The sequence below is a fragment of the Stegostoma tigrinum genome, chromosome 2 (assembly GCF_030684315.1).
Source record: "Stegostoma tigrinum isolate sSteTig4 chromosome 2, sSteTig4.hap1, whole genome shotgun sequence".
Classification (NCBI taxonomy): Eukaryota; Metazoa; Chordata; class Chondrichthyes; order Orectolobiformes; family Stegostomatidae; genus Stegostoma; species Stegostoma tigrinum.
The window spans coordinates 81,736,835-81,752,315 of record NC_081355.1 but is presented as its reverse complement, the minus strand read 5'-3'; the positions used below and the strand labels follow the sequence as shown (position 1 = coordinate 81,752,315).

Below are 15,481 nucleotides of genomic sequence, written 5' to 3'. Positions count from 1 at the left end.
CCAAACAGCATCTTTCAAGAATAAAGTAAATGTCCCATTCTGCCTACAGTGTCATTTAAAAACAGTGAGGATAATCATTTACCAAAATCAGTGGTGTCAAGTTATTTGTGAAAATTAGACATTGCCTAAAATATACAAGTGGGGAATGGTTCTAGGGATAAATGGTCATGCAGACACATTGTATGTACTGATCCATCCCTCACAGATTGACTGAAAATAGGCAGCGAAGTGGAGTTAAAATCTAGCACACAGAAGTTGAACTTACTGCAAATATAAGGAGGCAACAAAGACTTAATTACACAATTCTGAAGAGTGTGCAAGAACGGCAATCGGCTTTCTATTTAAAGAAAAATTTGTTAATTCAGTAACTGTTTAACTGTTTATTTGCGGTGATTATAAAATACACAAACATCCAGGTTTTCTGAAAATAATTTAGAAAGGAGAAAAGATTCTATTGATTGTGCTTAATCCAGTTAAAATAAAACTAATAAACCAATATAAACTTACAAACACACATTCTAAATTTACATATACACACCAGTAGTTGCAGATTGGGATGAATACATTATGTAATATTTTGAAATAGAGTGCAGATTAAATTTATACAGTTCTTCGAGATGGATGACTCTGGTGGGTCCAGGCTGAATTTGGCCTACCTTCATGCTTCACTGACACCATGATTTAAAGGTGTTCAGAGATGTTTTCATGTTTTTGCGGAGAGGCTGCTGGATTTAATTCTTTCAGAATCTATCTTGTGATGAAAGCATCACCACCACCAAGTCCCCCTCCAAGCTCCACACAATCGTGACTTGGAACTATTTTGCTGTTCCTTCATTGTTGCTGATTCAGAAGTCTGGAACTCCCTTCCCTCAGTACCATCAATGCATCTATATCACATGGTTTAAGGTGGGTCACTGCCATCTTAAGGGCAGTTTGGGATGGGCAACAAATGTGGTCTTGCCAGCAATGCCCATGTTTCATGACATGTTTTTATAAGTTTGTGGATAAATGCCACTGAACACTGACAATTTTGCATTATTACCATTGAGATATTGGCCAGGATTTTGCATACATTGGATAGTGATTGAATAGCTGTGTGGTCTGCAATATTTACATGTTATTAGTCAGTGAGTGCTTTGGAGTCGATGATCTGTCACTTGTGTAGGACACTAAAGAACATTTTGTGTTCTAATAAACCATGGCTAATAAACTGTTTGCTGAATAGAAGATATTCTCTTTTAACTCCACATAACAACAACCCACATAAATAGCACACCTGTAATGGACGGAATTTGAAGTATTTTACATAGTGACAGTAGTTGTTAATGAGTTTAAAAATATATACAGGAAATTCTACATTGAGGAAATGTTTCAAACTTTAAGTCTGTCATCATTCAATTAATTGTCATTTATTAACTGTAGAGATGTATTAAGCAATCCTTTTCAATATTCTGCAAGTTGTCACATAGGCCTGAAAAAAAATCTTAATGGTTCACTTTATCCAAGTGTAACATTATAAAATAATTGCCTAAGAACAGAAGTACCATTCCATTAACGTGGTGACAATTCTCTGCAATTACATTAAATCCTGCATGAAAATTATCCATTAAGTGCAATCACCATTCTTAACAATACTTTTAAGTTGATCCTCATTCTACAGCCCTGAATTCACTGAACTCATCCAACGATTATCATGTTCACTTTAAGTGTGAAATGGTGCATTTTGGTAGAAAGGATAAAGGATGGGCAGTATAAACAATGTACAATTTTAAAAGTGTGCAAGAACAGTCAATAAAGTTTTGAATGTTGCAGGACAGTTAAGAACGCTGTAAAAAGGCATGAAAGATCCTTTGCATTATAAATAAAGGAATAGACCAAAAATAAGTTATGTAAATCTGTTATAATTACAGACCTCAGCTTGATCACTCTACTTTCAGAGGATCATATTTTATAAAGAATGCCAAGGCCTTAAATAAGGGGCACGGGAGGTTTACAAGAATAGTACTTGGAATGTTATATTTAAATTAAGTGGATAGAATATAGGAGCTGGAATTGTTCTGTTTAAAACAGACAGGGAAATTCAATAGAAATTTTCAAAATGCTCAAAGATTTTGACAGGGTAAAGAAGAAGAAACTGGCACATGTGTATGTAATCAAAGGACACAAATGTAAGATAATAGAAGAACCAGTAGGGAAATGAGAATTTATTTCCATGCAGAAATTGTTTGATCTGGAATTCACTGCATGTAAGAATGGTGAAAGCTGATTAATTGGCAACATCCAAAAATAATTGGATATGTACTTGAAAAGAAAATATTCTCCTGGGGAAAGAAAAGGGGAGTAGGAATAACTGTAGAGCTCTATGAAAGAGGTGGTACAGGCACGATAGTTGAATGGATTCCTTCTGTGCTGTGTCATTCTCACATAGATTCATCTATGATGTAAGTGTAAACAAGAATAAAATTTGAGGCGAAGAGATGTGCTACACAATACAAATATCAGAAACATATTAATTTGTATATTACTAATCGTTCACCCTAATGTAGTAAAATTAGTTTATAGTCTTTTAAAAAAAAAATTTACTTGGACCAGTTTCAAGTTCCAAACTGGAATTAGTTGCTGAACGATAGCTGAATCACATGATACAATTCATTTCGAGGACATCAGTTTATAAGTGAAAATGTTATGCCTAATCTGTACAGCACACAGCTGAGAACACATTTTATGCATGGTTCTAATACTTTCTTAAAACACGTTGGAGTGGATTGAATCAACTGAAATGATCATTGCCAGGTGTTGTAGACTTACAAAATCATTGCAGTACAGAAGGAGGCCACTCAGTCCATCTTGACAGCACTGGCTCTCTGAGCATTTTAACTTGGTGCCAATCTCCTGCATTTTCCTATAATCCTGCACATTGTTTTTCTTTAAATAATTTCAATTTCCTGTGGGATGCCTCCATTGAACCTGCCTCCACCACAATTCCAGGCTGTGCAATTCTAGGCCTTACTACTCTGTGAAAAAGATTTTTTTTCATACCTTGCATTAGCTTCTTTTGCAAAACTCTTTCAAACTGTGCCCTCTGGTTCTCAATCTTTTTATAAGCGGGAACAATCTCTCCATATCTACAGTCCTGACACCTCAATTTTGAAATCTTCTAACAAATCCCCCTCACCCTTCTCCTCTCCATTCTCCAGGTTTTTCTCATAATTGACGTGTCTCGTTCCAGGAACAATTCTTGTAAACCCTCTTCTGCACTCTCTACAATTCGTTCACATTCTTCCTGTTTTGTGGCACCCAGAGTTGTACACACGTTACACCAGCTGAGAACTAATGTCTTGGATAAGTTCAGCCTTGCACCTGTAAGCTACACACCTCTTCACACAGCCTAAAATGCTGTATGCTTTATTAACAGCACTTCTATCTATTTTGCCACCTTGAATGTTTGTACACATCCAGGACACACTGGTCCTGCACACCCTTTAGACTAGTTCCTTTATTTTACGTTGGCTCTCCATGTTCTTTGTACCAACGACCAAAATACATTACCTCCCACTTCTCCACATTAAACACCGTCACCAATCCACCCACTTCACCGACATATCAATGTCCTTTTGAAGTTCTGTACTGTTCACCTCACAGTTTACAATTCTCCCAAGTTTTGCCATCTGTAAATTTTGAACTTTTTCCCCCACACAACAAGATCTTGATACATATAAATTAAGGAGCTCAATATCAAACCTTTGGGAATGCCAATACAAATCCTACAGCTCAAAAAATAATAATAATTGCTCTTTCGTATCCCTTAGCAAGCTTTATATCCATATTACCAGTGTCCCTTTTATTCCTGAGCTATATGTTGTGGCATTGCATCAAACATCTTGCAGAAGTCCATCCATAATATTCCCCTCATCAATTCTCTATGTTACTACTTCCAAAAAAAATCCTCAAACTTGTTCATTAGACATGATTTTCCATTAACAAATCCATGCCAAGTTTTCTGAATTGATCTGCATTTTTCTATGTGCCTACTAATTAAGTGTCCCCATCATCAAAATTGAACTGATTGGCCCAGCAGTTACAGGTCAATCTGCAGAACCTTTTTGAACAAGGGTGTAATATGTGCAGTTCTCTGAACCTCCAGCACCATCCTCAAAACCACAGATGATTGAAAGATTACGGTCAATACTTTTGCATTTCTCACTCACTTTCTTCAATCCATGGATACATCTCATTTGGTTCTAATGAATTATCAACTTTACATACTGACAGCTTTCCTATACCTCATCCTTATCAATTTTAAAACATTTTAGTGACTGTTTCTTCCTCTGTCACAACGGCCTAGACAGCATCTACCTCATAGATAAAGACAGATCCAAAGTACTCCATTCACTGTTCAGCCATGTCTTCAGCCTCTGTGTAAATTCCCTTTTTGGTCCCTAATCACCCTTTTAACTATTAATGTACTTATAGATGACTTTTGAGTTTCTTTTTATGTTAGCTTTCAGCCCTTTTTTTAAAAAAAATAGCCCGTTTTGCATTTCTTATTTGCTTTTTCACCTCCTGTATGGTTTCAGGTTGGTTCTCAACTGAGCTTATTACCTGATGCCTGTCATAAGCACACATTTTTTCTTTAACTTAATTTCTATATCATTCAGCGAACTCTGGATTTATTTGTCCAACTTTTTTCCTTTTGAGGGAAATACCTTAATTCTGCCTGAATAATGTGTTCTTTGTAAGTAGTCCTTTGTTCAGCTACTGCATTTCCTAACCTTTGCTTTAAGTTTAGCTGACCCAGCTTGCTCTTGCTCAAATGGATGTTGACTCTCCACTAGCGGATCATGCTGTCTCTGGCCTGACTAACATAGTTTTCTATTACTGTTCTAAACCTTATAATTCAATGTTCACTGTCCTACTAAATGTTCATTCACAGTGACTTGATCTACTTGACCAAGTCATTCCCAAGAACCAGGTACAGCAGTGTCTCTTTCCCTGGACATATACTGCTAGACAAAATTCTCTTGAACACAATCTAGGAATGCTTGTCCTTCATCGACCCTGATATTATCATCAATTACTTGTATATTGACAAGAATGAAGTCCCACATTGGAAACTATACAAATGTTTAATCTTTGCAGATTTGTTTCTCTATATCCTTCCCACTAGCTGGTGGTCTATATATTACACCAAGCAATTGCCACTCTTCTTATTCCTTAGCTCCAACCAAATCAATTTGTTCTTTGAACACTCCGAAACATCCCCTATCTCCAGTTATGCAATGCTGTCCTTAACCAGAATCACTGCTTCCTCTTTTTCCTATTTTTGAGTTTTCCCAACACACTGTAACCAGGAATACTTAAAACCCAGACCTGTTCTTCCTTAAGACAAGTGTCTGTTATTGCCAAAACATCATAATCTCATAAGGTAATCTGTGCCTGTAAATCCCATTTTATTAATTCTACTCCATGCATTCACATATCTGCAATGTAACACTGATTTAAACTTCATTACTTTCTTACTCGCTCTAATTCCACTTATTTACTTACTACTCTCCACTTTAGTGTTATTTGTCTCTCCTACCATTTCATGAAACCTTGGCAAGACCCCTGGAATTCTAATTTGCAATGGTTTATGATTAATCCCTGGCAGCACACTGACAAAGCCAGGAAAGCCAAAGTTACCCTGAAATTTGATCTCTAGCCTAGTTTTTATAATTTTGGTGGGTGGTCTTTCATGTCTCCACATACAGTTTTACATATTTGAAGGAAGTAATATTTGACTAGTTGCCTTTGGAAGAGTGCTATGACGAGTGGGTAAAGGAACAATTAAAAATACTTAGATTTTGTCGGTAATCACATAGGGCAGTGAAGAATCAAGATTGAACTGTCACCTGTCCTACTGAGGGATAATCAATTTCTCAAGAGGCTCCATCCACAAGGCTCATGATTTATATATGGAAAGGGATGAACACTTGTTTTAGAAAGCCATCATGAAAGCCTGCAAAGCCAATTACATCAATATTGTGATGCCAATATCCAATTGCTGAGTGGTGACAGAACATTGCAACTAACATTTCATTTTGTTACCCTTGTTAGTTGCCTGGAAAATAAGTATCATAAGTTTCTACCACACATCCCACACTGAAAAAAGTCATGATATAACTTTTGCCAGGCAGAGAAATTTTTGTATTGGGAATTGCTCCTGAGTATGTATGTGGCACTCATCAAATAAACTGTGACAAATATACTGATATTGAAAGAAATCAAAGATGAAAAATCCAATCTTTATCCTGTGACTCAGAAATTGGCCAACATTTGGAAAGCAATGTTGAACTGGTTCCACACCAATTTTGAAAACATATTCAATTTCTATCAGTGCTGATTCTGTGCATATTGATTCTGAGACTGGTGTTGCAAGTGCTGCTACCTTGTAATTTTTTTCACAAATGAATCACAAAGCTCACTGAGTTACTGCAAGGAAAGGGTGAGCTTAACTGGTAAATGGCCTCATTACATCTCTGAGATAATAGGAACTGCAGATACTGGAGAAGCCGAGATAAGAAAGTGTAGAGCGGGATGAGCACAGCAGGCCAAGCAGCATCTTAGGAGCAGAAAAGCTGACGTTTCGGGCCTAGATCCTTCTGATGAAAGGTCTAGGCCCGAAACATCAGCTTTTCTGCTCCTAAGATGCTGCTTGGCCTGCTGTGTTCATCCAGCTCTACACTTTGTTACTTCATTACATCTCTGCATTCTTTACAAACTTAGCAGGTTTACTGTTGTAGGAAATAAAATGAACAAAGCATGCTTGTTTAGACTGAATAAAAACACATTTTTAACTACTCTCTTTACTCTCTTTTTTGGCAACAAGACATCAACACTTACAGATTTAGTTTTTAACAGATTTTCAGTTCCTGTGCTGATAAAAATGCAGGAACATTTTCTTAGCAGTTTCCACTGTGACTGAAATATTAGAAAATTAGGTGCTAGTACTCAACATTCAATAGATTTAGTAAAGTTTGCAATATTATAGTCATGATTACAGACATTGGTTATTTAGGGGTGTGTCATGCATTAAGGAGTTCATGTTGTTTGTCAGTTCGTCCAATAGCATCGGGGTTTGATAATGGGTCCAAATCAGCAAAAAGGTTAAGCCATGTAGATAGGTCAGTTGGGGTTTTCTGAGCAGCTGTAAATACAAAAAAAACCTGTGTTATCACATTGTCTGACAATACATGTCAAAGCTAATTTAGTATAATACCACATTCAAGACTGTAAAGTTGAACTTTTAACTTTATTTCTTTATTTTTCTACTTTATACCTAAGTTATTGTACCTAGGTACTTTTGTACTCAAGATGTTGCCAGAGAATTGCAACTTAGTACACTTTTCACTGTACTCCTGTATCCCTGTACTTCACTATATGTGATGATAAAACCTAATTCTAATATGACAAAATATCAACTGCATTATGGCAGAAATTAAACAGAATACAATACAATTGATATTCGCTACATTCAGTAGTTGATAATAATAGATTCAGGTCTGCAGTGAGTGCAAATTCAGGACACAGAACACATTGTATTATATTTACATTATATCCTCATGTTTCAAAAATGAGAACTATTATAATAAATGGCTGCTTTTCCCCATTAGCGAACAAACTCCATACACATGAAATAAGTTGAGGTTTCAATCTTATCAGATAAATTGCTGAATCGTTTTCCCTGCTTCTGTAATCCTAATTAATTTTGCAATTATATTTTCACCATTTCTATCACAACTCAGAATCAATTAAATATGGCAGGAATAAAATGGGAAGCACATAACATATCTGTTATGAGCAAGGTTTTTAACTACACTGTACTGTCTCATTTCCATTCCATTCTTTCACTACTAACATCTTGCTTACTGACCTACACTGTCTTCTGGTCTGGGAATGCATCTGTTAAAATCTCATTCTAGTGTTCAAATTCATGCATGGTGTCACCCCTCTTAGCAGTGTAAACATGTCCAGCCCGCTACCCCTCTGAAAACTCTATGTTCCTTCAAATCCTACTATTAGGAATCCCTTAATGCTACCTATCATTGGTTGCTATGCATTCAGCTAAGCGCCCAGTACTAGCAGTTCACATTACAGAAAAGTAAGTGCTGGAGATCTTAGGAAATAAAGGTGGATATAATCTCCAGGACATGATCAAGTATATCCCAGGATGTTGTGGGAAGTTAGGGAAGAAAGTGAGGGGCCCCTAGCAGAAATATCTGTATTATCTATAACCACAGGTGAGGTGCGGGAGGACTGGAGGATGGCTAATGTTGTGCCTTTATTTAAGAAAGGCTGTAAGGGAAGCCTGAGATGTAGACATGTGAGCCTGACATCAGTGGTAGATAGGTTGTTGAAGGTGATTCCAAAAGATAGGATTTACATGTATTTGGGAAGGCAAAGATTTATTAGGGATAGTCAGCCTGGTTTTGTGCAAGGAAAGTCTTGTCTCACAAATGATTGAGTTTTCTGAAAAATGTTTACATGGACTTTGGTAAAGCCTCTGACAACGTTCTGCATGGGAGTCTAATTAGTAAAGTTAGGTCACGTGGGATTCATGTATATACACAAATGTTTTTTATATGTTTTAACTGTACCTGCATCAACCACTTCATCTGGCAGTGCATTCTAAACACAAACCACTGTGTAAAAAAAAAAGTACCCCTCATGTCCTTTTTAAAAAATTTCTCATCTCTCAATAAAACCGGTGTCCCCTAGTTTTGAACTCTTGTACCCAAGGAAAAAGACCCTTGCTATTCACCTTATCTGTGCCTGTCATGATTTTATAAATGTCAGTAAGTTCCAGAGAAGAAAAGGTCTTCACTATCCACTGTAGTTTTATAACTCAAATCCTTTATTCACAGTCATGAAATTTTACTGTTTGATAAATGCAAGTCGTTATTGAAAATGCATAACCAAAAAGAAACGATATCTATAAAAATGATAACAGCTCAAGGTTCTGAGTGATTCCTTCCTCTGAGTATTAGGAATTGAACATTTTTGTAGCATGCTCTTTCCAAACTCATAACATATACAAAATTATTGATTAAGTGGACATACTGGACAGTTAACCAGATTCAAAACAAATAAATGTCCAGCGGTAAATGGTGTTTGCTATCATGATAACCAGGAATAAAAGGGAAAAATTTAGCATGAATCCAGGAATAAAAGGGAAAAATAAACATATGAATACCACTCACCTTAGTTTATTATATGAAATGGTTAATCAAAATTATGATTCCAAATAGCACTTTTTAATAGAAGGACAGATGATGTCATTACCTTTTAATGGATGCTTATTGATGTTTTCGTTCAATCCATTTATTTGTTCTGTTGTTTGGGATATAGGCTGAGGATTACCACCAGCTGCCGCCCAACCTAAAATTCAAATCAAAATATTAGCTGATGTGGAATTTAAACACTGAAAACTACAATACTAGAACATAGAACAATACAGCGCAAAACAGGCCCTTCGGCCCTCAATGTTGCGCCGATTGTGAACTAATCTAAGCCCCTCCCCCTACACTATCTCATCATTATCCATATGCTTATCCAAGGACTGTTTAAATGCCCATAATGTGGCTGAGTTAACTACATTGGCAGGCAGGGCACTCCACGCCCTTACCACTCTCTGAGTAAAGAACCAGCCTCTGACATCTGTCTTAAATCTATCATCCCTCAATTTGTAGCTATGCCCCCTTGTACAAGCTGAAGTCATCATCCTCGGAAAAAGACTCTCACTGGCCACCCTATCTAATCCTCTGATCACCTTGTATGTCTCTATTAAATCCCCTCTTAGCCTCCTTCTCTCCAATGAGAACAGGCTCAAGTCCCTCAGCCTTTCTTCATAGGGCCTGCGCTCCAAACTAGGCAACATCCTGGTAAATCTCCTCTGCACCTTTTCCAATGCTTCCACATCCTATGCTTCTATTGATTGATTTTTTTTATTCATTCATGGGATGTAGGCATCATTGATCAGCATTTATTGCCGATCCCAAGTTGCCCTCGAAAATGTGGGGGCATGCTGCTTTCTTGAAGTGTTGCTGCCCATTTGGTGTGGGTAGTCACATGCCACTAGCAACAGAATTCCAGGATTTTGACCAGATCTTTGTTATCATAAATAAGTGTTTAATCACACTGGCTGAAGACTGCACTTGTGTTCCAGGTGACCCTTGGGGGAGGACAAGAAAGAACATCAATAGGCACGTCTGGTTAAAGATTGTTAGAAATGCTTCCACCTTATGTTTTGCACTGATGTGCTGGTCTCTCTTAATATTAAGGATAGAAATATTTGTTAGCTGCCTTCTCTAATGTGTTGTTTAATTGGCCACAATCATTTACAACTGGATGTGGCAGGATTGAGTGCTTGATCTGTTGGTTTGTGAAACTGCTTAGTCCTATCATTTGCTGCTTATACCGTTTGGCATGCCAGTAATCCTGTTTTATACCTTTTCCAAGTTTTCATCTCATTTTTAGGTATACTTGTTATTGCTCCTGACATATCCTCCTGCACTCTTCATTTAACCAGGGTTCGATTTCCTGAATTGATGGTAATTGTAACGTGGGGATATTCTAGGCCAAGAGGTTGCAGATTGTATCTAAGAGTTCAGTTGCTAGATCAGCTCTAACTCTGTCCTCTTTACCACACTTAGGCAATGTCACCCAAAATGAAGGGTGTTTTCCATGTGAAAACAGGAGGTTTAGTTTTCCTAAGCAATGTTCAACGGTCACTCCGACTGATACTATCACAGGCGAATGAATTTGCAGCACACAGATTGGTGAAGTTAAGGTCAAATCTGTTTTCCCTCACCTCTTGCTGAAGACCCAGTCTAGCAGCTAGGTTTTTGGCTTTCGACCAGACAGTTCAGCAGCAGTGCTACAGAGCCACTTTTGGTAATCGATTTTGAAGTACTTCATCCAGAGTACATTCCACACCTTTGCCGTGCTCAGGGCTTTTCCAAGAAGTGTTTGACATGGACAAACACTGAATTTTCAGTTGAGCACGGTATGTACATGGTGGTCAGCAGGTACTTTCCATGTCCGTGCTTGACTGGTACAGTGAGACTTTATGGGGTCTAGAGGCAAAGTTGTGGTTAGCCTAATGCATAATACACTGTCATCACCTCTGCTGGTTCTGTCCTTTCACTGGGCTAGGGCATACTGAAGAATGGTGAGATTGCTGACTGGGGCTTCTAGTGAAATTTAATAGGTGTCTGAATGATGTGGGCTATGACAGGACTTGTGGCAGAATTGAGTGAGAATCCTGGTGAGATATGTCACAACACATCTCAATCCATCTTTTAGATTTCTTATAAGTGACACAACTGCAGTCTCACCAGGCAGCAGCAAGTAGCAAATGACAACAATTAATATTTATTAGTTTTCTTGTTGAAAGCCCAACTCACCTCATTACTATTATGGTTGAAATCTTACCACATTCACCCAACAAACCAGACGTTAAGAAAACCTGGCATGGAAATCTTAGCACATGCTTGACAGGTTGAGCTAACTGCTTGGTCCAAACAACCTCTATGTTGGACATCAGGCATCGATATCTCAGGATACAGTCCATGGGCATTAGCCGCACACAGCCTATGTCCATGCACACTGGCATCAGACATGTGCTGACTTTTAAGTAGTTTCAAGACACTTTGCTGATGCTTCTGCACTTCAATCCTGCATCTCGGGTGGCATTGGTAACCATCATCATGATACTGCTGCAACAGTATTGTGCACTCAGATGTGCACCCAGCTCTTGGACTGGGTCGGACTGCAGTGCTGGACTCTCGACACTGTCATGTGGCTCACTTAATCTGAACCTACCTAGATGCTCACAGCAGCCTTGCCTTGCTTTGCCCCCTCAGCCAGAGATAACAGGCTCATTACTGCTGTCTTGCCATACTGTTTAGCACAGGCTTAAAGCCAGGAACTTTGCCTCGGTCAAATCAAGGGAGTTAGCCTTCATTCAGGGTGTCCTGGTCTAGTAAGTCAAAGGCAACTGCAGATACCAGTTAAGGGGGTTGCACACGGTCAGTCAGCAGCTTGGGCCTGTCAGAATCAGGATCCTCCACTCATAAGGAGCAAGGAGTCAAATTACAGGAAGCCAAGTCTTGATTCTTTCTGTCCTACATTGGGCTGTTTTCTTCTGGAATGAGAGAGAAGCAGGTATTAAGAGAGATAAAAGTAGGTCACATAGCTGCTGCAGATGGGCAGGTGACCAAGCAACTGAATAGGCAGCATACAGGGCATGCAGGTTTAGGTTTAGGTTTACGGTATTGGGGTGGGAGAAAGAAAAAGTGAGGAAAAATGTTGCAGGCAATAGTGAAAGGGGTAGCACATGAGCCTTGATGGGCAGTGGATATAGTAGTGTAGAAAGACTGAACTAAGAAAACACTGTCAATGTTTGACTATCTGTACCACATAAACTGCGGTGGTTCAAAAAGGAGGATCATCAGCACCCTCTCAAAGACAATTTGGGATGGACAATAAAGACTGACCTTGCTAGGAATGCTCTCATAAAAAAATCTGAGTGGCATATTAATCTGTGAATTGGTTACTTCACATTCACATATATCATAAAATATAAATGTGAGATTTTCTTTTAATTGTTACAGGAAAATTATTTCTAGAATACGTTCAAACACTAACATTTAACATTGCTAGATCTCTTTTATACAAAGCTTTGTCAAATATCAATAACCGAGATAAAGTTTCACCAAAAGTTTAGATTGATTCTGTCATCTCAATCCATTATAGGATGAAATGATTCAGCCATTATCCTTTGCAGTGAAGCAGGTTGGTCCTCTGAATATATTAAAATGCTCAGTGTAAGCAATGGTCCAGTTTCTGTAATTAGTGGACGGTCGTGCAAGGGCTTTAGGATGCAATAGCAATCTTTCAATGATGTCACACAGCTGTTCCTAGCTGGACATAAATAGCATGATGTGGGTGAAGTTAAGGGAGAGGAGAGAAACATATAGTGAGCCAGACAGCAACCTAATGCCTAACTATGTAAGTAAGTAGAACAAGTGGATGAGCTTGTGCAGTAGACTAACTGGAATTAGGCAGTCGATTTCATGATGTAGAGACTTTCAAAAACGAAACAGTCAGATTAGAGGCGGCAGTGGAATGGTCGTAAAGTCACTAGACTAGTAATGCAGAGACACAGGGTAATGTTCCGGGCTCAAATCACGCATGGCAGATGATGAAATTTGAATTCAATACAAATCTGGGATTAAAAGCTAATCTAATGGCAATAATATAATCACTGTTGATCATCATAAAAATCCATCTGGTTCGCTAATGGCTCTTTGGGAAGGAAATTTGCAGCCTTTACCTGGACTGGACCACACGTGCATCCAGAAGCACCGCAATGTGGTTGACTCCTAATTGCCGTCAGGAACTTTTTACAGTCATTCAGTTCAAGGGCAACTGATGGATGGCAACTGCCAGTCTTGCCAGTAATGCTCACAAGAAATGCCTAGTGTATCTCTGAATACCATGTATTGTCATATTTAGTCGTAATATGCAATAAAATGTAGTAAAGAAAACGAAGCCTGAAGACAATTGTTCTCCTAGCCTTCTCTTTGACCAGTCTGTCTTGAACCCAAATTCATGGATATGGGAATAAAACAAGAGTGACAGCTGTCCATTTCATTAACCATTGCCCTCAATTTTAATGTTCGTTTGCAAGAAAACGTGATGATTAGAAATCTATTTCAGCACAGAACTATCTATAGGGGATTTACAGGTATCAACAAACAACTGGATATTTTGGCAATCTAATAGAATAAAGATTCAAAACTGAAACTTACAGTCTAAACCAGGTAATGTCAGCATAATTAGTTCGATAGCACATCATGTATTGGAGAGAGATACAGAAAGATGGGATTCAGAAAGAAACGACACATACAAAGGCTTTTTCTTAAAAATAATATTTAGTGTTTATAAATTTCAAACAGTAATTAAGATTTGATATGATGTCACCTCATTGTTTTTAAGGCAAAGTTTCAATGCCAGGGTGGTTGTGTGGCAGTAATTCACATTTCCACACCATTAAAAATGTAATTACATTGGAATGGACAAGCACCAGGAGTTTTTGGGTGACCTTAGTGTATTTCTATCATGTAGTTACTGCAACTGTACATCCTTCCACTGTTGAGTCCCTTAGTGAGATCACGGTTGTGATGATATAGCTTCTGGAGGATCAATCCAACTCAGTTCCTGATTTTTATGTTTAATAGCACACGTGGCTGCCAGATGTTGTTTCATTTCCTCTTTTAGATTGCGTCTGTTGTTTTTACAAGATTTAGGCAAAGGTGGTTAATGTAGCTATTGTGGCTAAAGGGATCATGAAATATGGGGGAAGGGCACGATTTGGATATTGAGCTTGATGTTCTGCCACGATCACATTGACTGGCCCTTCCGAGATGAGGGGTCAATGGCCTACTCCTCCTCCAATTGTCTAGGTTTCTGATAGGAGTTCAATAATGTCTTGCCAAATTATCATCAAGTTCACTGGACAACTTAATCAAATATTGCTTTAAAGTTCTTGTATTTGACCTTTATAGTTCTATAATATTAATCAAAATGCATATGGCTAAGAACATATAGCAAAGCATAAATATCTTTCATCTCTGAGGGTTGGTGTGGGCTTGTTGGGCAGAAGGACCTGTTTCCACATTATAGGGATTCAATGATCTTCTATGATTTTATTTTCTTTTGACTTGTTTTGCAGGAAATATTCAAATCATGTGGTTGTCACCAGGTTAATTTTTAAGCGTTTCGTTGATTCATATCAATGTCATGTTGCAAATAACAAATCAAGCTCTGCTAGGAATAATGAGCAAGTACGAACGAAAACAAATGAGGTTTCTTGTTGACTTATGGCTTATGGTATTGTGCATTAAAGCCCCTGAGGCAAGTTATCAGCAATAACATCCCAGCTGACTAACATTCTCCCATACCAAAAGTGGATGCAAGGGGTTTAACCTGGGAGGTAGATGACCCACTTGACAGTAATCAGTATATTTTTCTTCAATGTTGTTTTATTCACTGTGCCAGCAAATATAAATACAACATAGTTTTTCTCTCCATGAAATATGATCTGTACAATATTATACAGAGTACATTCTTTGGCTTTATTGCTTGATATATATGTAGCTATAACTACCACTGAACCCTCCAGAAGATACTTTGCATCATATCAATGTGTAAATTTGTGTATGCAAGCAAACAGCTTGGTCAGCAACCAGAATTTCTAAGCAGATTTAATGAGGCTGGATTCAAAATTTACCTGAGGATACAGACATTTTCTTTCATGACTAGGCAGTTAAATTACTCTGAACTATGAGTGCCAGGAGTTTAAAATAAATGTTACAATATGAAACGTAATATTTGGACAGGAGTTTCAAGACTTGCCACAAATATACATCTAAACTGG

General features: G+C 38.0%; 1 protein-coding gene across 6 annotated transcripts in view; it reads right to left on the bottom strand.

Moving 5' to 3' along the window:
- Positions 1 to 6,702: 6,702 nt before the first annotated feature.
- The window catches only part of ica1 (islet cell autoantigen 1), a 122,798-nt gene continuing 114,019 nt past the window's right edge, over positions 6,703 to 15,481 (bottom strand). For all 6 annotated transcript variants that reach the window (XM_048522380.2, XM_048522362.2, XM_048522390.2 and 3 more), the window contains 2 exons: positions 9,322 to 9,417; positions 6,703 to 7,186 (listed from right to left, as the gene is read on the bottom strand). In XM_048522380.2, coding sequence (XP_048378337.1) covers positions 7,065 to 7,186; positions 9,322 to 9,417 — 218 coding nt within the window. In that variant the 3' untranslated portion in view covers positions 6,703 to 7,064. The remainder of the gene's footprint in view (positions 7,187 to 9,321; positions 9,418 to 15,481) is intronic.